This window comes from Salmo salar, chromosome 19 (assembly GCF_965601325.2).
Source record: "Salmo salar chromosome 19, fSalSal1, whole genome shotgun sequence".
In the NCBI taxonomy this organism is placed as follows: Eukaryota; Metazoa; Chordata; class Actinopteri; order Salmoniformes; family Salmonidae; genus Salmo; species Salmo salar.
In genome coordinates, this window is record NC_138309.1 from 53837367 (window position 1) to 53863066 (window position 25700).

Genomic DNA, 25700 nt, shown 5'->3' on the forward strand with positions numbered 1-25700 from the left:
TAGTAAAATGTTAGCGAATTCCCCGGAAGTTTGCGGGGGGTATGCTAGTTCTGAACGTCACATGCTAATGTAAAAAGCTGGTTTTTGATATAAATATGAACTTGATTGAACAAAACATGCATGTATTGTATAACAATAATGTCCTAGGGTTGTCATCTGATGAAGATCATCAAAGGTGAGTGCTGCATTTAGCTGTCTTCTGGGTTTTGGTGACATTATATGCTGGCTTGAAAAATGGGTGTCTGATTATTTCTGGCTTGGTACTCTGCTGACATAATCTAATGTTTTGCTTTCGTTGTAAAGCCTTTTTGAAATCGGACAGTGTGGTTAGATTAACGAGAGTCTTGTCTTTAAATGGCTGTAAAATAGTCATATGTTTGAGAAATTGAAGTAATAGGATTTTTAAGGTTTTGAAAATCGCTGGCTGGCAGTGGCTGTTACGTAGGTGGGACGCAAGCGTCCCACCTAGCCCATAGAGGTTAATAAATTCAAAATGAACACCAAAATAACAAAAGAACTAACGATCAACAAAACAGTCTGTCAAGGCACAAGGCTAAACACAGAACAATCTCCCACAAATGACAAACACAAACACACCCTAATATATGTGACTCTCAATCAAAGGCAAATAGACAACACCTGCCTTCAACTGAGAGTCCCAACCCCAATTAACCAAACATAGAAACAGACACACTAGACTAAACATAGAATACATGAAAATCAAACAGTGCCCAAAAACCCCGGAATACTTAAATCAAATGTCCCTTCAACAAACACACCACCCCGAACCACATAAAACGAATACCCTCTGCCACGTCCTGACCAAACTACAATGACAATTAACCCTTATACTGGCCAGGACGTGACAGATAAAATGAATCACTAACCTTTGACGATCTTCTTCAGATGACACTCCCAGGACTCAATGTTACACAATACATGTATATTTTGCTCGATAAAGTTCATATTTATATCCAAAAAACCCATTGCACATTGGCATGTAATGTTCAGAAATGTTTTGGCTCCAAAACTCCCGGTGAATGAGCACATCAATTTACAGAAATACTCATCATAAACGTTGATAAAATATACAACTGTAATGCATAGAATTAAAGATAAACTTCTCCTTAATGCAACCGCTGTGTCAGATTTAAAAAAAACTTTATGGCGAAAGCACACCTTGCAATAATCTGAGTACAGCGCTCAGTCAACCAAAACAAGCCATACAGATACCCGCCATGTTGTAGAATCAACAAAAGTCAGAAATGGCATTATAAATATTCACTTACCTTTGATGATCTTCATCGGAATTCACTCCCAGGAATCCCAGTTCCACAATAAATGTTCGTTTTGTTTCGATAAAGTCCATATTTATGTCCAAATACCTCCTTTTTGTTTGCGCGTTCAGTTCACTATTCCAAATGCAAAATGCGTGAGCACTAAGTTCAGACGAAAAGTAAAAAAAGTTCTATTACAGTTCGTAGAAACATGCCAAACGATGTATAGAATCAATCTTTAGGATGTTTTTATCATAAATCTTCAATAATATTCCAACCGGACAATTCCTTTATCTTCAGAAATGAAAAGGAACTCAGCTCGCTCTCACGGCCTTGCTCGTGACTGAGCTCATGCCATTCTGCCAGACACCTGATTCCAATAGCTCTTATTCTCTCCCCATTCACAGTAGAAGCCTGAAACAACGTTCTAAAGACTGTTGACCTCTAGTGGAAGCCTTAGGAAGTGCAATATGACTCCACAGACACTGTATATTGGATAGGCAATCACTTGAAAAACTAAACCTCAGATTTCCCCCTTCCTGGTTGGATTTTTCTCAGGTTTTTGCCTGCAATATGGGTTCTGGTATACTCACAGACATCATTCAAACAGTTTTAGAAACTTCAGAGTGTTTTCTATCCAAATCTACTAATAATATGCATATCCTAGCGTCTGGGCCTGAGTATCAGGCAGTTTACTCTGGGCACGCTTCTCATCCGGATGTGAAAATACTGCCCCCTACCCCAAAGTAGCTAGAGACTGGACATTGGCGAGTAGCATACTCGGAAGTGGAGGGGAGTGTGCACGCCTTCAAAGCCTGACCAGGAGGCTGCTCTGTCTATCTCTTCTGTGGCGACGTTGTTTTGGATCGGCCTCTGGGATTAGATCCAATGTCCTGGGTGGTGGTCCGAACAAAGTCGTATTCCTGATTGTAATGTTGGTAAATTGACGTCACTCTTATATCTAATAGTTATTCCCGGCTGTATGTAATAACCCTTAAGATTTTCTGGGCTAACAACGTAAGAAATAATGCATAAAAAAACTAAATACTGCATAGACTCCTAAGGACTTGATGTGAGGCGACCATCTCTGTCGGCGCTAGAGATTAAGTGGATTTCACAAGTGACATCAATAAGGGATCATTGCGGTCACCCGGATTCACCTGGTCAGTCTATGTCATGGAATAAGCAGGTGTTCCTAATGTTTTGTACACTCAGGGTATATGTTAGGGATATGTGTATTTTCTCATAAAACTACTAGATATTGTGTTTCTTTGTTACCAGGTTCTTACAGCAGGAAACTAATCCTGCAGCAACAGGAAATGTGAATTATTGTGTGGATTATAATTAATGGAACATTGTCTAGGTGTTGATACATTTTTAGTTAGGTCACATCAAGTCTGACATTTTTAAGTGGACATTACAAACTTTAGAAGCCTTTTTAATAAACATTGACTACACACAAGTTTGCATTTCCTGCTGTACATGGTATCAAGTTAAGATCCTACATCTGTACATTAGATGAAATCTGAATAGTTTGGACCTGGGGTGCATACCTGAACACTCCAATGACGCTTTATCTTGGCCATATTTATTGGCCATGTGGGATAGGTCGTGAAAGGACCGGCATTGCAAGGAATCTGCCCAATTCGTAGAGGAGAAAATAACACCACAACACAAAAACAGTTAATGAAGACAAATGTCAAAGTGTGTTTCGCTCCCGGCCCGATTTTCCGCTCAACTTTTTATGGCTGTGGAGTGGCTGCAGAGCAGCAGAACAGACCAAGGGCCGACGGACAGGGGTGCAGGGGGATCTATCATAGCAATGTCGTCATCTACCCCAGGTCCAGCCAGGCGAAAATAGCCTTCCTATCGTATCTGATCATATTATATCACACCTTTGATTGAACAAAGATGTTTAAGATCACAGTCCCAGTTCTAAAAGAAAAGATAGAGAAGATAAGGATGTCAGAGCCTAGTAACAGACCCCTTGGGATTTGAAGAGAGAGAGAGATAAAGGTAGGGGGAGGAAGGAAGGAAGGAAGGAAGGAAGGAAGGAAGGAAGGAAGGAAGGAAGGAAGGAAGGAAGGAAGGAAGGAAGGAAGGAAGGAAGGAAGGAAGGAAGGAAGGAAGGAAGGAAGGAAGGAAGGAAGGAAGGAAGGAGAAAATAACAAATGAAAGTGAGATGACTGGTGATCCCTCTTTCCCCCCCTCTCTCTCTCTCTCCAGTTACCCCATCTCTTTCTACCCCTCTCTCTACCCCCCCAATCTCTCTCTCTCTCTTCCTCCCCATATCTACATCTCTATCACTCTCTCATAGCACTCCCATCGCCCTCGCAATCCCCAGTCTCCCAGACCGTCCATGTCCCACGGTGAGGGCCCCAGTTGAGTGTGGTGGGTAGAGATTAAGAAGGGGACGTAGTCATTAACACACAACGTCTCACCGAGTCCCTACCCCCGCTACATCCACTTCCCTTAGTGAAGATTCCTGGCCAATTAAGGACTTTAATTGGAGGCAACATCAAAGCATCAATCGTAAGAAAGAAAATAAAAGGGCCCAAATGTTGGAGCTGCTGCAGGTGTCTAGACAATGTCACTCGCAGGCCCAGTTGAATGCTTAATTAGCTACAACAAATTGGCGCCGTGAATCCAACGACCATGAAGGCTCTTCTCAATGACATCCCCCAAGGATTCATCATCAGCTTGCCTTGTGTGAAGTCCGAGCACTGATGAGTAGCTACACTGAAACACGGTGTAGAAGAAGTCATCATGATTGTCTCAAAGGCAAAGATGGTCAAAGAAATAGGTCCATGGAATACAATTGGCAGAGGGAAGCCGGTGACGCCGTTGACTCTTTTAACAGTACAGCTTTGACTGAAGAGGAGCTTTTTAAGTATAAAATGTTCCATTCAGGCTATCGTATGTCTTTGTCAAGTAATGTTTTTACTGTGCCTCCTAAAGAATAAACAAACTCAGCAAAAAAAGAAACGTCCTCTCACTGTCAACTGCATTTATTTTCAGCAAACTTAACATGTGTATATATTTGTATGAACATAACAAGATTCAACAACTGAGACATAAACTGCAGAAGTTCCACAGACATGTGACTAACAGAAATTAAATACTGTGTCCCTGAACAAAGGGGGGGGGGCTCAAAATCAAAAGTAACAGTCAGTATCTGGTGTGGCCACCAGCTGCATTAAGTACTGCAGTGCATCTCCTCCTCATGGACTGCACCAGATTTGCCAGTTCTTGCTGTGAGACGTTACTCCACACTTCCATCAAGGCACCTGCAAGTTCACGGACATTTCTGGGGGGAATGGCCCTCACCCTCACCCTCCGATCCAACAGGTCCCAGACGTGCTCAATGGGATTGAGATCCAGGCTCTTCGCTGACAATGGCAGAACACTGACATTCCTGTCTTGCAGGAAATTACGCACAGAACGAGCAGTATGGCTGGTGGCATTGTCATGCTGGAGGGTCATGTCAGGATGAGCCTGCAGGAAGGGTACCACATGAGGGAGGAGGATGTCTTCCCTGTAACGCACAGCGTTGAGATTGCCTGCAATGACAACAAGCTCAGTCCGATGATGCTGTGACACACCACCCCGGACTATGATGGAACCTCCACCTCCAAATTGATCCCACTCCAGAGTACAGGCCTCGGGGTAAAGCTCATTCCTTCGACGATAAATGCAAATCCGAGACTCGTCAGTGAAGAGCACTTTTTGCCAGTCCTACATTTTACATTTTAGTCATTTAGCAGACGCTTTTATCCAGAGCGACTTGCAGTAGTGAATGCATACATTTCATAAATGTTTTTCCCATACTGGGAAACAAACCCACAACCCTGGCGTTGCAAACACCATGCTCTACCAACTGAGCCACACAGGACCGGGTCCAGTGACGGTCCAGTGACGGTGATTGTGCCCATAGGCAACGTTGTTTCCGGTGATGTCTGGTGAGGACCTGCCTTACAACAGGCCTACAAGCTCTCAGTCCAGCCTCTCTCAGCCTATTGCGGACAGTCTGAGCACTGATGGAGGGATTGTGCTTTCCTGGTGTAACTCGGGCAGTTGTTGTTGCCATCCTGTACCTGTCCCACAGGTGTGATGTTCGGATGTACCGATCCTGTGCAGGTGTTGTTACATGTGGTCTGCCACTGCGAGGACAATCAGCTGTCCGTCCTGTCTCCCTGTAGCTCTGTCTTAGGCATATCACAGTAAGAACTTGGCCACATCTGCAGTCCTCATGCCTCCTTGCAGCATGCCTAAGGCACGTTCACACAGATGAGCAGGTACCTTGGGCATCTTTCTTTTGGTGTTTTTCAGAGCCAGTAGAAAGGCCTCTTTAGTGTCCTAAGTTTTCATAACGTTGACCTTAATTGCCTACCGTCTGTAAGCTGTTAGTGTCTTAATGACCGTTCCACAGGTGCATGTTCATTAATTGTTTATGGTTCATTGAACAAGCATGGGAAACAGTGTTTATACCCTTTATAATGAAGATCTGTGAAGTTATTTGGATTTTTACACATTATCTTTCAAAGACAGGGCCCTGAAAAAGCAACGTTTTTTGTTGTTGCTGAACTTACAATACTGGGACATAGAACAACAAGACTCAGCCATTGTAAGACAGGAACATAATTACCAGACTGGCATTTTCTGTTGGCTCACTGTGACTGTGATTTTGTTGTCTGGCTATGGCTTAGTGAATAATGTTTTTGTCTCAGTTAACGCAGCCCTGAATACACTATATATATATAAAAGTGGACACTCCTACAAATTAGTGGATTGGTCTATTTCAGCCACACCCGTTGCTGATAGGTGTGTAAAATCTAGCACACAGCCATGCAATCTCCATAGAAACAATGGCAGTAGAATGGCCTTACTGAAGAACTCAGACTTTCAACGTGGCACCGTCATAGGATGCCACCTTTCCAACAAGTCAGTTCGTCAAATTTCTGTCCTGCTAAAGCTGCCCCAGTCAACTGTAATTGCTGTTATTGTGAAGTGGAAACGTCTAGGAGCAACAACGGCTCAGCCGCAAAGTGGTAAGCAACACAAACTCACAGAATAGGTGTGCTGAAGAATGTAGCGTGTAAAAATCGTCTGTCCTCGGTTGCAACACTCTCTACCGAGTACCGAACTTCCTCTGGAAGCAATGTCAGCACAATAACTTTTCGTCGGGAGCTTCATGAAATGGGTTTCCATAGCTGAGCAGCCGCACACAAGCCTAAGATCACCTTGAGCAATGCCAAGCATCGGCTGGAGTGGTGTAAAACTCTCCGCCATTGGACTCTGGAGCAGTGGAAACGCGGACTCTGGAGTGATGAATCACGCTTCACCATCTGGCAATCCGATGGACGAATCTGGGTTTTGCGGATGCCTGGAGAACTTTACCTGACCAAATGCATAGTGCAAACTGTAAAGTTTTGTGGAGTATGAAAAATGGTCTGGGGCTGTTTTAAATGTTTCGATCTAGGCCCCTTAGTTCCAGTGAAGGGAAATCTTAACGCCACAGCATACAATGACATTCTAGACGATTCTGTGCTTCCAACTATGTTGCAACAGTTTGGGGAAGGCCCTTTCCTGTTTCAGCATGACAATGCCCCCGTGCACAAAGCAAGGTCCATACATAAATTGTTTGTCAAGATAGGTGTGGAAGAACTTGACTGGCCTGGACACTGCCCTGATTGCAACCCCATCGAACACCTTTGGGATGAATTGGAATGCCCGACTGCAAGGCAGGCCTAATCGCCCAACATCAGTGCCCAACCTCACTAATGCTCTTTTGGCTGAATGGAAGCAAGTCCCCGCAGCAATGTTCCAACATATAGTGGAAAGCCTTCCCAGAAGAGTGGAGGCTGTTATAGCAGAAATGGGGAGACCAACTCAATATTAATGCCCATGATTTTGGAATGAGATGTTCGACGAGCAGGTGTCCACATACTTTTGGTCATGTAGTATAGGTATGTGTCATCATACGATTTTAAGTGGATTCTCAAAATAACTTAATTCCTATTAAGTATTTAACATGATGAGGAATGAGCGCTGTCTCCTTACAAAAATGTACCATGTTACTACTACTATGGTACTTTCACTTATACCATGGTATAGTCGGAATCATAGAAATGTATCATGGTTTTAACCTTACAGTATAATTTGTACTACCATGATACTGCGATTGTACCTAAATATTACTATAGTATTGCATACTTTATACCATGGTATAGGTGAGGATCATGGATATACCATGGTTTTTAACCTGCATTCTACATTCTACCATGGTAATGCACAATTATGATAATTGGTACCAAAAATGATCATATCATATCATACCATCTTGTGAGTTACCATGGTACAATAGCAGTATAATGCATTAAATAAATAAACCCCCCCAAAGTCAAAAAAGGTTAGTTGGTATTATATTGATGCAATTACAGTATATACCAGTATGGGCAAGTTTCTGATAAAGTCAGAGGCATTATGCTATTATTGTTGTTCCTAGTTTGTCTGTAACATCAAATAAAAAGGGAAATAGTTGCTGTCAAAAAGGGGTAATACATTCTGTAGTAATATGACAGTTTTTGGTCATCTTTGGGTTCCCTGTGTTGCCAACCAGAAATGTGGGAGAATGTACCAGTCAAAAGACACACCTACTGAGTACTTTTTTCACCCCTGTACTTAAGTACATATAGAAGCAGATACTTTTAGTATTTTACTCAAGTAGTATTTTACTGGGTGACTTTCACATTCATTTGAGTAATTTTCCATTAAGGTATCTTTACTCATACTCAAGTATAACCATTGAGTACTTTTTCCATGACTGTTCCATTTTTTTTTAACTTAACCTTTATTTAACTAGGCAAGTCAGATAAGAACAAATTCTTATTTACAATGAGGACAGATTTTTACCTTGTCAGCTCGGAGATTCAATCTAGCAACCTTTCAGTTACTAGCCCAACACTCTAACCACTAGGCTACCTGCCGCCCACATGTAATTAAGCCAAAATTACTGACACTTTTCATAAACGGCTGGCAGTACAAATGTACATTCAGTCTGGCTGGCTGAAATCAGAATGAGCTTTCTCAGGAAGCTAGCTCTGTTATACAGATGAAAGATGGAGCAGTATTAAATCAATGCAAACAGCCCTACACTACAAACAACGGAAAAAACCAGACAAAAGCACCCGCCGCCATAAGCACATCTGTAATGTGGCATCTGACTATTGATGATAATCAACCTCCTTTTGATCCACCCCTTCCTCTCTTCTCCTCTGTTCCCCCAACGGTTCACACCATTCCCAGAGTTAATCCACTATGTTATGTACATTTACAAAATCGTCAGATGATCCAAATGTGGTGCCATGCTAGAGCGGCACTAACGCAGGCGGCGCTCCCTGTGATCCCACACAGGTGTTGGCTAATCTGCCTTCCAGAGGAGAGGGGCTTGCAGGCTTTTTTGGAGCTGCTGGAGGATAGCCTGGAACTGTGATGTGAGGTGCCTTTTGTTGGCCTCTCCTGAAGCGACCTGTCTCAGAGCATCAAGCAGCTCCGGGAATTACTCAGCATTATATAAAGCCCGCGGAGACTCAGCCGAAGTCACGCAGGGATTTACAAAACATCCAGTTCAAATGAGGCACCACTTCTTCTCTCTGTGCCCCCTCTATCTCCCTCCAACTCCCCATCCTCCACATGCACGTTCAAAGTCCTTGACTGAACTGATGGCGTTTATCAGGAATCATAGGCCAGTAAAGACACAAGCAAATACAACCAAGCGGGCGGGCTTAAGATGATAGACCACAGTAGCCTTTTTTTTAAGCACTAATGCTCTGTAAATATGCGACTCTTTCTAGTATGGGTTCGGGGTATATCCTTATTTAAGTGTTCTCGCCAGGCTTACGCAATCACTGCCTTTAAATAAGCAATCGCGGAGTTCACTTGTTTAACTCAACGTTGTTGAACGTAGCAGATAGGAACTACAAGATGGAACTTAGTAATTGATAACACTTTATTACATGTCTTGGGCGGATAGTAAGAGTGACTGATTTGTGAGTGGAGTTGTCCTCAGTTGCTCCACTCTGAAAGCCTAGCCATGCACTCCTGGGGGAACTGTTTGTGTAAATAAATCTGCCTGGGCTCATGAGGCTCCTGTATTCTGGAGGGTGTCTCGATAATATCATCACACCATTTGAATGACACAGTGAGTGGTAAGGGAGCTGTAAAAGTAATAGAAGCTTTTTGAATGAGGAGTTCCTGGGAGTGACTCAGCTGATTTCGGACCAGACATAAATGAAATCACCTCCGCAGGCTGATATTGGTTTATTTATACTAAGGCTGGCATTAATATCATGACAGTGGGCATAAAGAAGTGCGACAGTAATCAACCACCCTCACTTTATGACTTGTGATTTCGTAAAGCTATACCACTAAATATAATGAAATTGCTGCGGACCAAACGCCTAGACTGGGAAAATACATGCATAAACAAAATGATGAAGGTCAGAAAGAAATAAATGGCTTAAGCTAGTGCTAAGAGGCTAAGTGAGCAGATCAGGTCTGCCACAGGGGGTGTTGAACTGGTGTTCAACTTGAATGCCCTGCATTCAAGGCAGTGTCCAGCGTCAGTATAGGCTAATGCATGTTAACTCTGATAGTGATCATGAAATATTATTGTGGCGAACCCTGACCCTGGGTATCCACTCAAGCAATTAACTCTGACCCCCTATAAATGACCCCTCACCAACATAATAATATATAAAATACTATTGAAATGACCCCTTATAACCCAAACATAATGATATGGCTACTACAGTATGTTAGCTCCAGACAGCATTGTAAACCATTAGGCAGAAAGGAAGGCAGCAACCCATGTGTAGCAATGTGAGGTCACGTCAGAACCCCGTGGGTCAACACAAAATCTTTCAGCCCTCGTTGCTTCTCACCTCATACTCCCTTTACATTATATATTTTTTTACAAAAGTCAGGAGGCTTTCATTCCAGCTGGCTGGAAGGTGGCTCTTATTGTTGCAGGTGAAAACAGGAGGTCCCAGGATGCATCCTAAGTGGAACACTACTCCAAAAGTAGTGCACTACTTTTGACTAAAGCCCTATGGACCCTGGTTTAAAGTAGTGCACTATACAGGGGGTAGGGCGTATTTTGGGACACCGTCCCAGTCAACACTGGAGCCAGCCCAGCTCCAACCCTGTCTGTGATTGGGAGTCCATATTTGATGTTGCCCAACTGTTGTCTCATGCTTGGCGGAACATTCGGCGGAGCACTGTGTGACAAACGGAGCAGATCAATGCACCCGGCAAATCAATTCAGTGGACTATAGCTGTGGTGTGTTTTCCCCCCACCTCGCCACATCTCTTCATTCTATAGAGACCCGCTGTCTAAATCCTGAGTCTCAACACCTTCAACAGTATAATGACAGTATAATTCCATAGCCCAGCCAATAACCCTGTAGTTAGATAGGAGTAGGGGAAGAAGTGCCACATTCCTGGGTGAGGCTGGAGAGCTGTGAAGTTGAGAGATGGGGAGGCAGAGGGTGGCATGTTTGTTAATTAATTAATTAATTTCTAACTAGGTTATTTTGCACAAGACTGTTGAGAGCAAGTCTCGTGTGTGGTATAACCAAAAAGGTTTCGCAGTCAGCTATGATGGCGACAGCAGAGCAGTAAACATTGTTTCAGCAGTTTACCAACCATGTGCCAACCAAAAACGGTCTACTCCACACTGTTTGTGGGACTGAAGTTTAAAAAAAGAACTGAAATGCTATTTCTGCATTTCCAGCAGTATCAGTGTACATATCTCTAAAATGGGTTGAGGGATTTGCCCTTTTGTCCTTTTGTAAGCAAACCAGCAAAGAGGGAATTGTCTGTACTTTATGAGGCGAAACAGGGTTTCCATGAGGAAGTGACTGAGAAAGAGAATGAGAGAGAGTATGACAGCAAAACAAACACAGAGAAAGATAAACACACACAGACAGAAAGCGAATTACAGTGAAAGGCGAAGAGAGAGAGGGGATGAAAGACAGACAGAATGAAAGGGAAAATGAGCACGGAGGTTGAGAGAGGGGCTGGGGAGGCAAGGGAGGCAGGGGGGAGATGGGATAGAAGCAGCAATGCAATCCAAGGTCTCTCCTTAATCATCATCACTCAGCTGTCAGGCCTGGGCCATGCTGGAGCCAGGCCTAGACACCCAAACCCAGACCCCATCTGCTCCTAATAAACTTAAAGGACTTAATTTGAATAAATGTGCCTTCTTCGTCTCCCCTCACTTATTTAATGCATTTGCTCATCAAAGGGAGTGATATTGTTGAGGCTGGGTTTGGATAGAGTGGTGGGGAGGAAAAAGCTGGCTTGTACATGCCTGTATATGCTAAAAATCATTTGTTGAGTCAGATGGTTTGGTGACAACCATCTTTTGTGCTCTGTTAGGATTTTACCTTGTGAAGTATAGTGTTGTGCAATTTCCTTTCATAATGTCCACCTGAATGTTTGTTTTCCTGAAGAACAGGAAGACATTATGCATCCTCCTCTTAATATAGAAATATTACGATGACGCATTTACTAAAACAACAAATTAAGACGCACGACACAGGAAGACATAATAACCATTTCTAATCCATTGCTCTTCTTCATATAGACAGAGTGCAACGTCCGTAAATTCATGATAAATAACAGAATAACAGCCAGAAATGTTAATATCTTACCCTTACCGTAACCTTTGCCACAAACACATGCACTGCAATCTGCTATACTGTTCAGAGAATCCACATCCCCCAGTTTCTATTGAAACACATCCTCAAGTTTCCTCAGCTCTAGAAAAGCAGTCGAATATGGCGGTAGGCAGTCATCCGACAATATTGAAACAACTGGGTTATGCTGATAAAGACCCTGGTTCAAGGGCATCACTGAAGCAAACCAAACATAGACAGGTTGAACTTCTGACCTTTTCTGATGTCGCTCTATACCTTCACAAATATAGACTCATATAGTGGAATGATATAAAATATAGGAAATAGAATCCTTATCTAAAAGCATTGAGCTGAAAGGAACATGCTGTGAAATCTTGGATCCTATCATGAAGCTGCTGTACAGTACATTTCATCATACTAAAATCAGACTCATTTGATCCTGATTAACATGATTTGATAAGTATCAGGAACAGGTGGTTCGTTGATGAGTAAGACAGCCTCTCTTCCTCTCTCCCACTTCTCACAGCGAGAGCTTCCCATGTGACGGTGAGTAAGCTCTATTTCCTCCATCCGATCACTCAACTCTGAGAGGCTTCATTGATTGGAGCACTTTTGTCGTCGGAGACAGACCATCCTGCAGCCCTCGCCCCCTCACCTCTCGTCATCAACCTCCTTCCACAATACTCTAGAATCCTTTTAGTGCCAGCCTTGAAGCATGTCCACTAGCTAGCCACTCCATACTCCACACTTACCATACTCGTTGTCATAGAAGACAATGAACTTCTGCCAGCGCAGCTCGCCGACCAGGGTGAGCATGACGTCGTTGAGACGGACGGGCGGGCGCGCCGCCAGGGTGTAGCGTTGGCCGTCGGGGCTGGGGTTGAGCTGGCAGGTGGTGCGTGGCGAGCCCTCGCCACTGCGCTGGACATACACGTGTGGGATGTGCATTGCGTCAGTCAGGGATTGGAGGGCGCTGGCCGAGGCACAGCCGGTAGAGGTGACCAGAGCCAGGATGCCCTGGGTCATCAACTCGCAGGCTAGAAAGAGAAGAAAGAGAGAGAGAGAGAGAGAGAGAGAGAGAGAGATAGAACAGATTAGTACAGTGAAGTCAGCAGCACATTCATCTAATTATAAAACACATTGTCATAAGAAGACAAGGAGTTTGAAATGTAAAATATGAAAGCAAATTCTAGTCTTCAGTGAATACTAATGCTCACATTACAGCTCTGAATGCATTGCCTTGGTCAACATGAGATCATTATTAAGAAGAAAATTACAGTTATTATAGAGAGTGTGACAGAGTCAATTGCTTTGTGACTTCTCTGTGCAATCCCTCCATTTTGATACACAACCACTGCTTGTAATAGTGACACTAGGCTTTGACAGTGCTACAGTCAACAGTCAACACGCTGCATTACAGTAACTATAAAAGGATATAAAAGTCCCAATACCCTGTAAAATCTCCACTCTCTCTCGCCTTGATTAGTATGACCTTTCCCCAAATCTTCTCCATTATTTAGCTCACACACTCTCTCTCTCAGACTTGGCAACCTTGACTGCTCTTCGTCTGAGATTTCCTACAGAGTTGGGGCTAATTATTTCCGGTTGAGGGATTTCCAAAGTTTCTCTAAAGGTCATTAAAAAATGAAGCACAGAGGCCTTTGAGTGATCTCAAGCCCGTCCGTGCACTGCACCGCCAGTCCGCGACAAAGGAGAAAAGTCACTCTCACACTAACACTCTCCCACTGCAAAGGGCTTATGTTATGTTATCCGCCACAGTTTGAGTAGGACCTCCAGAGACAAGAGCTGCATCTAAAATGGCACCCTATTCCATACATACTTTAGTGCACTACTTTTCACCAGTGCCCTATGGGACTTGATCAAAAGAAGTGCACTATATAGGGTGCCATTGTGGACCGAACCCTAGGCTTGGACTGGGTGAATCTACAGAGTATAACAGCAACGCTTTGGCTTTTAAACAAATACTGCTAATGAGGAAGTAATTAGAGCACAGCACTCTTCACAGACCCAAAGCATGATTGATCTGCTTCACTTCCTATGTCTTTAAAATAATGTATTTAAAGGAAAATCCCTCCTGTTCCTTTCCCTTGTTTCCCTGGTGACCGACACATCCCAGGACGAACACCGCCCGGCCCAGTCCCCTTACCTCCACATCAGCCAACATAATGGATCCGCCAGTTGGATTTCCTTGGCAGTGTCACTGTTTTAAAGCTACTCAAATGGAGTCGAATGAAAATGAAATTTAAAGTGCCTCTGTAGTAAAACCTGCTGGGATCGATACACGGTTGGGCCAAAATAGCGAGCGAAAGAAAGCAAAATAAAAGGAGTGAGTGGGGCCAGGGTGGGGAGAGGAGTAGGATTCAATAAAATGAGTGAGTGGGGCCAGGGTGGGGAGAGGAGGAGGATTCATCGAATGAATCGCTGACACAAGACAAAGGGACGGCTCATTGTGCGGCTGGCTATTACTCAAGGTCAATTGAGTTTTAATTCCTGTTACACTGAATTAAAAGCTCTGCATTGGTGGTAGGTCTTCATCAATAGGACCTCTGCTCACTGTCTATGTGCCCCCTGATCCTCCTATAGACAGGCTTTCCCACACACACACACACACACACACACACACACACACACACACACACACCACACACACACCACACACACACACACACACACACACACACACACACACACACACACACTGGTCAATATCGTAGCTTCAGGTTCTGGCCCCTAAATAGTTCAATAGACACCTATTATTAGTGTATTATTAGTGTGGAATCAATTGTCCAGACTCTAGACAGACCACTAATGTCTTTTTGGAGGAGTTATAATTGCTCATGAGTTTTCCCCCGAAAATCGCTAACGTGCGCAACAAAACAAATTGTATTTATAAAGTACCAGTCTTTCACACCACCACCAGTCTGTGTGCGGGTTATGTCCTTCCTCAAAACAAAGGAACTACAACAGAGCTGTTTCTGAGCATTGATTTGCTGAGTCATACAAATTCAATATCATTGAAATGAATGCATCTGGATGGTAGACGCCCAAAATAGTAGACCACAAGAAATGCTATGGAGAACGGGGAGAACGGTAGCGCACAGGAAAGAGAATCTTGAGGGCTAAGGGCATATATCCAAATGTCATTTTCCATTTTCGTCCTTGGTGCTCAGGGACAATAAATCAGGCCAGGAAATGAACATGATTCAAGAGACTAGTTAATGTGACATCCAGGAAGATATCAGAGTCACAGAAGAGGGCTACACCAGACTGCTGTAAATTGAACACATGCTTCACCGGATTATGGTGAGTGGGTTTCATCTGCTCTACATCAATTGGGTCCCAGAACAGAGCAGAGAGTGAAACGACGTCCCTAAGGAAACGCAACCTGAAATCTCAGGTGTCTGCAATCTCCCATATTTCTTATTCAAGAAATAAGATGACCCTGTATCCCACCAATCTAAAGTTTGCATACTGCTCTATATTTAATCATTCAATGGCCTACTCCAACTTCAGTGGGCCCCTGGGCCTTTAATGTATGTAGACGATCAGCTTCATCTCATTTTAGTGCCAGTTCACTTAAGAAGGGGCACCAATGGGTTGGAATTCTAATCAACAGCTCAAATGTGTGTGTGTGTTTGTGTGTGTTCATTTTTACACCTCTGCGCATCTCCCATCAATTCCCCAATCTTTCTTTGGTTCATTAGCGAAATGTTACAGGCGGATTGTGTGCGGCGTTAAGCCTCAGCTTTGATGAGTATTTTACAGATGACACAAGCTGCAACACTGTGCTGGGACAGCCACCGGTGGATGGGAGCGTCATTGGTAAGAAGTAACGATCTATTAACGGTTGGAGGAGACATTAAGACATGCCAGAGGCTCCCATCCATCACCCATAGACATCTCAGGGACAATGCCATTTCTCACCAGTAAAACAGGGGTTGGTTTGGGGGAAATTCAGACTGATGACGCGTGTTCCTACATAGCGCACTACTTTTGACCAAAGACCTCTGGCTCTGGCCAAATGTAGTGCACTATGTAAAGTAGCATCCTGTTGTTTACTGTGTTCTCTAATTGAAATGATGCAGTAATAATTTTAATCTGGTTGGTCTCTAAGCCCTCCGTCAGAGTCTCTGGAACCATCTGTTGAGTGGATTTGGGTAATTTAACATCAACAGCATTGTCTCTCACTATTAATCCCACTCACTTGAACCACATTAAAACATTCAAGAAGAACACGTATTAGGTTCAAAGCAGACGCTTCATTCATTGACTTTTAAACGTCTGGTTTTAGTTCAAAGATACAACCATGAAACAAACGTAAAGTATTCCTATGCTAGTGGGCTTTTGGATGCCTCGTGGAACAATCCGAATTCTCCTAGCCTGGTGGTCCAGACTATTTTTGCCTCTTTGCATTCGTTCATTGACATGCCAAACAAATATGTAATGGATAACAATGATAGTTGGCTACAGCACATACAGAATACAACCAGGTTAGAATCCTCAATGATAGTTTGCTACGGCACATACAGAATACAACCAGGTTAGAATCCTCAGTGATAGTTGGCTACAGCACATACAGAATACAACCAGATTAGAATCCTCAGTGATAGTTGGCTACAGCACGTGCAGAATACAACCAGGTTAGAATCCTCAGTGATCGTTGGCTACAGCACGTGCAGAATACAACCAGGTTAGAATCCTCAGTGATAGTTGGCTACGGCACATACAGAATACAACCAGGTTAGAATCCTCAGTGATAGTTGGCTACAGCACGTACAGAACAGGACCAGGCTTGAGTTAAAAACTCTCCGACCTGTCAAGTGTCTTTGAGAACACACAGACAGAGCCAGTCTCTCTAAGGGCAACAGTGTGTCTCTCAGAACAAAGAGAGGGTGGAGGTGAACTCCAGGCCCCGGCAGGAGAGGGCTGTAGGGGGAATAAGAGGGCTTGCATGGAGGCCTCACATCAAGGGCACATTCATTTCTCCTCTCTTTCCTCTTTTTCTTCCAGAAACTCCAACAGCGGAAGGATGGAAATGCTTATTGACTTCACAGTACCTCAGACATGGACGTCACCAGGAACTGGCTTTCGGAGCTTTCGCCCCGAATGATTTTGGGTCAGCCCCGAATCGTTTGCGCTTGTAGTCAACTGAATGCGGCACTTAGTTCATAGAGCTGTGGTTACATGAAACTCCCGAAGTTATCCAAACGTTATAATCAGGGGATGTAGTGCTGAGCGTGAATCGCCACTTCTCAGAATGGTGCCATGTCTTGCAAGATCACTTAATGATTAATTAGTATTGTACATAACAAGCCCAATATAATAGCATGATAATGTCAGGCTACTGTTATACCAAAAACACCAGGTCATTTCTTAGGACGATTTAGGACGATTGTACTGAAGTGTTTAACTCCATCTGCTCTGAAATGTGATTAGTTCGGCCGGTTAGCCACCCTGACATCTTTCAAAGGTCTAAATACATATTCCCATGAAACTGATTGAGATCAAATGGTTTGCATGCATGCAGCATGGACGTTTCACCTGTAAAATGTGAAGAATTCACGATTGACAGTGATGATGGCTTAATTTATAATAAGGTTGGCCTAATTTGGTGTTTTAGGATTTTAAAAATACAACGTTTTCCTTTAGCCACTTACAGTACAGTATGTGTAGGCAATCATGTAATTTGGATGATGCATTCTATGTACAGTATGTAACAGTTGTTAAAATATGTCATGAATTTCACCAGGTTCATATATTATGCATCCTGGGAATAGGGGAGCTTGTACTTGCGTTTTGCCCTGCGTGCTCCTGCTCAAATAATTCTGATGCACTATGAGAGGTAGGCAAACCTTTTCTGTCCTAAGGATCTGACCCTTTTTTTCAATTTTCGCCTAAAATAACATACCCAAATCTAACTGCCTGTAGCTCAGGCCCTGAAGCAAGGATATGCATATTCTTGATACCATTTGAAAGAACACACTTTTAAGTTTGTGGAAATGTGAAATGAATGTAGGAGAATATAACACATTAGATCTGGTAAAAGATAATAGAAATGAAAAAACCTTTTGTATTTTTTGTACCATCATCTTTTAAATTCAAGAGAAATGCCATAATGTATTATTCCAGCCGAGGCGCAATTTAGATTTTGGCCAGTAGATGGCATCCGTGTAGGTGCAAAAGTTTAGACTGATCCAATGAATGTCTGTTCAAAATGTTATATGAAGACTGCCCAAATGTGCCTAATTGGTTTATTATTACATTTTCAAGTTCATAATTGTGCACTCTCCTCAAACAATAGCATGGTATTCTTTCACTGTAATAGCTACTGTAAATTGGACAGTGCAGTTAGATTAACAATAGTCTCAATTAACAATAGTCTCAATCAATCACACACAACGCAGAGCTACATCTGTGCAGTACAGCTCCGGTTACGTGTATATTCTAAAATCATTTTATACAATAGACTTCATGTCGGTACCAACATTCATTCAGAAATGATGGCTTAATAATCTATTTTTTTTTTTTTTACATTTGTATACTTTTTTTTAAAGCAATTGCCATGTGTGGGCAACTGATCATTCTAGCACGGTTTTGATTGGGACAGCGTCATTGCGCTGCTTTGAGACAAGAATGGGAACAAATCTTGATAAATAAATCAATGTCCGATTTTACTAGGGTACATTCATATGACTCACAATAAAAATGAATTATTGGCTTTATTCTTGAATATAACTAATATAAGGGCATAAGTGACAGTCCAATGAACATAAAAAAAGCCTTTTAGGGAATTGTAATTGCTGTTTTATTTTTTGCAACTTCTTTTTGCTACTTTGAAAACCCACTTTTTCCATAGTAATTTGACATATGTTTTTATTGTTTTAAAAATGTCATAAGGCCTACATCGTTTCAATAACAATATACTGTAGCTAAACCCACTATTGGCTTCATTGATTTACTGAATTTATTCTCGGAATTGTAGGCTAGGCTACTTGCTGGTAGTGTCACACCCTGATCTGTTTCACCTGTCTTTGTGATTGTCTCCACCCCCTCCAGGTGTCGCCCATCTTCCCCATTATCACCTGTGTATTTATGCCCGTGATCTCTGTTTGTCTGTTGTCGTTTCATCTTGTTTTGTCAAGCCAACCAGTGTTTTTGTTCTCAGCTCCTGTTTTTCCCCAGTCTCTCTTTTTCTCGCCCTCCTGATTTTGACCATTGCCTGTCCTGACTGTGAGTCCGCCTTCCTGACCACTCTGCCTGCCCCTGACCCTGAGCCTGCCTGCCAACCTGTACCTTTGCCTACCTCTGGATTGTTTGACTTCTGCCTACCCTGACCCTGAGCCTACCTGCTGTCCGGTACCGTTGCCCCACCTCTGGTTTACTGACCCCTGCCTGCCTTGACCTGTCCATTGCCTGTCCCTGTTTGAATATTAAACCATTGTTAATTCAACGTGTCTGCATCTGGGTCTTACCTTGATTCCTGATAGATAGACTATTTTAAATATTATTGTAAAAGTAGGTCTAGCTACACAATAACCTCATATGCGGTTATTGACCGCAATCAATTTAATTAATAATAAGAAGTATTGATTAATTTATTTGGCCTTCGGGAGAGTAGGAGAGTGGAATGGAAGAAAACATAGCGTTGCAGGAAGTGGTGCTGGAAGTGCTGCAGATAAATTGATATAAATGTGCCAACTTTTATAATTACTCCTGTTTCTATAAAGAAATGAAATCATTGAAAATACTACACCAGCATAATTTAGCCACAGAGGATCAATAGCTTTAAAAACAATTATCTGTAGATTGTGTTTTGTCACATTCTGAGCGCATAGGCCTAGTTAGTCTACAGTCGGGAATCCCGCAATTAGGCAGCCAGTGCAGCAAATATAAAACAGCTGATTGTTGAGTTGTGGCTGTCAATGAACAGCAGGCAGCAGCTAGAAGGTATTTCACAATATTTCAAAATACAATTGAGGGGAAAAATCGGTTTGAATAGGTGAGTACTACTGGAAAGTTGGTGAACTATAATTTCCTACTCATGCTGTAGGCCTAAAATCTGTGTATCCACTCTTTTCATTGGCCTATGCTAATGGTTGCATTTAAGACATGGGTTGTTTTGTTTTATTGATCTCAGTATGTAAATGTCAGAGTAGCTTGTCATTTTGATCATTTGTGTGGTATAAAAAAATATTATTGTAATGGAGACATGTAAAAGGACAAGGAATTGCCGGAAATTATTTTAGAAAATGCCTTTTTTTTCTTGGACCGACAAACCCTTCAGCCCATGGTTTTCAGGACTGTTATGAAACTGTGGTGATGGCCCTGCCTCAGAACCTCCCACCTAACCAAAGTAATAGAACTGCCCAGAAATGGTCAAAGAGACTATATTTCATTGTTACAGGTAGGAAGGGGAGGAATCTCACAATAATGTATTGACAAAGGACCATCAATACCTTTTGATCAGGACATTGTTTGATCTATATGATTTGAAGTTTAAATCGTGGTTGTTTCTGCATCACCCCTATGTCAATAGCAATCTTCTTAGATGAGGTTTAATAAGAATAAAGATAAAATAGATTATTTCTCAAAACAAGATAATACTTCATTACATATACTGTAGGTCAGGAAAATCTATTTCCCATTGAGCAAAACAAAGCTGATGGCTGACCCCTTCTCAGCTGTAAGTGTCAATTCAATGCCCTGTTTTTCCCTTTCATGCGTGACCACAGCAATGCTTTTTTTAAATTCCTTTTTGGGATTCTGAGAAGCTAGGTCAGAGCAGCATTTTGTGTTAAATGCAATGCTCAGATTACATCACTTGTTGACTGCTGTATTCACATCTCCTTCATGGAACACTTGCCATCCAGGCAGAAAAGCATGCAGATTGTTGTGAGAGTGAATGGCCATTTGAATACTCATCGCAATCATACAATACAAGAAGCCTTGGTGTGATAATCACAGGAAAGCCTTTTACCATCGCCAATGCACCTCGATGTCTTACAAACAACACAAAAGTTTAATGAGGCAGTAATACCTGCACATCTAGATCAAAGAGATGAGCACTGCATGCTACTGAGGACTGCATGGAGTAGAGGCTTTTCTGACTACCTCCTCCTCACCCTCGCTTAAATTTGATTTAAATTCTACTTTTGCTCCTGCTAAAATGAGGAACTCGACAATAAACATGGTCAAGGGGAAATGAAATATTCCAAAACAAACCGGCTAGGAAGATGACAAAGTCCCTGCTGTTGAGTCTGAACTCATCACGGTACAACATAATGATGGCGATGCTAACATAACGATGGCGATTCTAATGTTAGCCTAGCTGAAACTGCTAGCATGGCTAACCCTGACTCACCCAGCCACACCTGTTGCTGACGTGTATACAGTGCATTTGGAAAATTACTCAGACCCCTTTCCTTTTTCGACTTTTTGTTACGTTCAGCCTTATTGTAAAATTGATAAAATATATTTTTTTCCTCATCAATCTACACAGAAAATCTTTGCAATTTTTTTTTTTTAAACTAAAACAAAAATACCTTATTTACATAAGTATTCAGACCCTTTGCTATGAGACTTGAAATTGAGCTCAGGTACATCTTGTTTCCATTTATCATCCTTGAGATGTTTCCACAACTTGATTGGAGTCCACCTGTGGTAAATTCAATTGATTGGACATGATTTGGAAAAGCACACACATGTCTATATAAGGTCCCAAAGTTGACAGTGCATGTCAGAGCAAAAACCACGTCATGAGGTCGAAGGAATTATCCATAGAGCTTCAAGACAAGATTATGTTGAGGCAAAGATCTGGGGAAGGGTACCAAAACATTTTGGCAGCATTGAAGGTCCCCATCAATCTTAAATGGAATGAGTTTGGAACCACCAAGACTCTTCCTAGAGCTGGCCGCCCAGACAAACTGAGCAATCGGGGGAGAAGGGCCTTGGTCAGGGTAGTGACCAAGAACCTTATGGTCACTCTGACAGAGCTCCAGAGTTCTTCTGTGGAGATGGGAGAACCTTCCAGAAGGACAACCATCTCTGCAGCACTCCACCAATCAGGCCTTTATGGTAGAGTGGTCAGACGGAAGCCACTCCTCAGTAAAAGGCACATGACAGCCCACTTGGAGATTGCCAAAAGGCATCTAAAGGACTCTCAGACCAAGAGAAACAAGATTCTCTGGTCTGATGAAACCAAGATTGAACGTCATGTTTGGAGGAAACCTGGCACCATCCCTACGGTGAAGCATGGTGGTGGCAGAATCATGATGTGGGGATGTTTTTCAGCGGCAGGGACTAAGAGACTAGTCAAGATCGAGGGAAAGATGAACGGAGCAAAGTACAGAGAGATCCTTGATGAAAACCTGCTCTAGAGCACTCAGGGCCTCAGACTGGTGCAACGACCCTAAGCACACAGCCAAGACAACGCAGGAGTGGCTTCGGGACAAGTCTCTGAATGTCCTTGAGTGGCCTAGCCAGAGCCTTGACTTGAACCCGATCGAACATCTCTAGAGAGACCTGAAAATAGTTGTGCAGTGACGCTCCCCATCCAACCCAACAGAGCTTGAGAGGATCTGCAAAGAATGGGAGAAACTCTCCAAAAACAGGGGTGCCAAGCTTGTAGCGTTATACCCAAGAAGACTTGAGGCTGTAATTGCTGCCAAAGGTGCTTCAACCAAGTTTATTTTTAATACATTTGCAAAAATGTATAAAAAAAAACATTTGGTGCTTTGTCATTTATGGTGTTGTGTGTTGATTGCTGAGAATTTTTTCAACACCTCTGGGATGAATTGGAATGCCGAACATCAATGGCCGACCTCACTAATGGTTTAGCGGCTGAAAGGAAGGAAGTCCCCGCAGAAATGTTCCAAAATCTAGTGGTAAGCCTTCCCAGAAGTGTGGAGGCTGTTATAGTAGCAAAGGGGGAACCAATTCCATATTAATGCCCTTGATTTTGGAATGAGATGTTTGACGAGCAGGTGTCCACATACTATTGGTCATGTAGTGAATTTAACCTATATGCGACCCTAATGGTAGCTATGTCATAGGCCATATTATATCATCACATGTAACATTTTAAATCTTTGTGCACCGAATTTAGATGACTGTTTTCATCTCTTACCAGACTCATCGACCACACATTTAATTCTAGGTGTTGATTTTAAAAGCGTATTGGATCCTTGTATGGATAGGCTTTCCACTCCAATGAACTCTATTATTAAACAATTAAAGTAGATACATTAATCTTGTTGATATTTGGATATTACACAATTTAACGGGTAAGGATTACTCTTTCTTCTCACATGTGCTTAACAAATACGAAAGAATTGACTTTGCTAAAACAAAGCCTCAATTCAACTGCCGATTTAATCCAACATTAGTCAACGATGAAAAATTTCGCCAACAAACAGCCAATTTAATTACGGACTATATGTCCCAGAATGATACTGCTGATGCATCCGAATCCACTTTGTGGGAGGCCTTTAAGCCTGTGTGTTATGCGTGGGAATAATATCATATGGGGCTACCATGAAAAAACTTAGGCAGAGAAGATCATTAGAAATCGTTGCACAGCTCCCAGTGCTTGAGAGAGATTATATGGAGGCTTCTTTATCTTCCAAGTTGAATGACAATGAAACTCAAGTATGAATACAATAATATTCTTTATAACGATGTAAACACAATGCTATTACAGATTAAACAAAAACATTTTGAGTTTGGTGACAAGCCGGATAAACTACTGGAGCGCCAGCTGAGAGATTGTTGTGTGTGTGTTGGTGTTAGAGAGATACAGGCCAATGGAGCGATTCATAACATTAAATCTAGCACAGGAACTGTTGCAACGGACCCAAACTAAATTAATGAATGTTCACAAAGTTTTATCAAGACGTTAACACACCAAGGACCACTGTAGCCGCTGAACAAATTTCTGATTTCCTCCATCCTCTTTCCCTACCTAAATGATGAGTCCGCTCAAAAGGAATTAAATGCTTTAGAAGAAGTTGCCTCTGTAGTAAGCTCCTTCCCTAACCGGAAAGGGGCTGGCCCTGACTGCTTTGGTACAGACTTTCACAAAGCACATTCAGAAATGGTTACTACCCGCATGTTGAGGATGTTTAAACATTCTATTGCAACTCTCAGACTCTCAAAGTCTTTACACTCAACCAATATCTCCATAATATTGAAGAAAGATAAAGATGAAACAGATCCATCTTCTTATCGTCTGTGCTATAGCCCTCATCGGATGCGATCTCACAGTGTTTATTAAAATACTAAATAACTGCATTTTGACAATAATTAATCATGATAAAACTGGTTTCATCCCGGGCCGATTTTCCTTTTCCAATGTTAGGCAACTGATGAAAAGCATGTATTCCAAACATGAAAAAGATTCCAAAATGTGCATTATAGCTTAATTTGAAACCTTTCATATCAAATCAAATTGTATTTGTCACATGCCCAGAATATAACAGGTGTAGACCTTACAGTGAAATGCTTAGTTACAAGCCCTTAACCAACAACGCAGTTTTAAGAAAATACCAAAAAAAAAGTGAGAGATAAGAATAACAAATAATAAAGTGGAATGGAATTCTGACAGTATTGAAGGAGTTTGGTTTAGGGAAGAGATTTACATTTAAATAATTGAGTAGAAACTCTTATCCAAAGTGACTTAAAGGAACAATTAGGGTTAAGTGCCTTGCTCAAGGGGGCACAGACAGATTTGTTTTTACCTAGACGGCTCAGGGATTTGAACCAGTGAACTTTCCATCACTAGCCAAATACATTTAACCGCTAGGCTACCTGCCTTTTGGGTTGAAATGCTATATACGTGCCTGACGGCTTCAGTTCTCACTAATTAAGCCAGGTCGCAGTTGTAAATGAGAACTTGTTCTCAACTGGCCTACCTGGTAAAATAAAGGTGAAATAAAATAAAAAATTATACTGAACAAAAATATAAATGTAACATATAAAGTGTTGGTCACATGTTCCATGAGCTGAAATAAAGGACCCAGAAATTTTCCATATGCCCAAAAAGCTTATTTCTCTTAAATTTTTTGCACAAATTTGTTTACATCCCTATTAGTGAGCATGTCTCATTTGCCAAGATAATCCATCCACCTGACAGGTGTGGCATATCAAGAAGTTGATTAAAAACCATGACATTGTCACGCCCTGACCTGAGAGAGTCGTTTTACACTGTTTGGTTAGGTCAGGGTGTGACATGGGGTGGGCATTCTATGTGTTGTATGTCTATGTTGTTTTTGCTTTATTGGCTGAGTATGGTTTCCAATCAGAGGCAGCTGTCATTCGTTGTCTCTGATTGGGAATCATACTTAGGCAGCCTTTTCCCCACCTGTGTTTGTGGGTTATTATTATTTCTGTGTGTACGCCACAGTTGCGTTGCGTTACGTTTCTTGCTGTTTACCTGTTTATTGTTTTGGTTCGGTTTTCTTCAATAAAGATGTGGAATTACCGGCACGCTGCGCCTTGGCTCATATATGACAGGGAACTTGAAGATAGAGAACGTGACAGACATTTACGCAGGTGCTGGGGACAACAAAAGGCCACTCTAAAATGTGCAGTTTTGTCACACAACACAATGCCAATGACGTCTCAAGTTTTGAGGGAACGTGCAATTGGCATGCTGACTGCAGGAATGTCCACCAGAGCTGTTGCCAGAGAATTAAATATTCATTTC

General features: G+C 42.2%; 1 protein-coding gene across 2 annotated transcripts in view; it reads right to left on the bottom strand.

Annotated features, from left to right (window-relative positions):
- grid1b (glutamate receptor, ionotropic, delta 1b) overlaps positions 1-25700 on the bottom strand; it is a 433677-nt gene that overhangs the window by 223372 nt on the left and 184605 nt on the right. For both annotated transcript variants that reach the window (XM_014158350.2, XM_014158349.2), the window contains exon 3: positions 12730-13014. In XM_014158350.2, coding sequence (XP_014013825.1) covers positions 12730-13014 — 285 coding nt within the window. The remainder of the gene's footprint in view (positions 1-12729; positions 13015-25700) is intronic.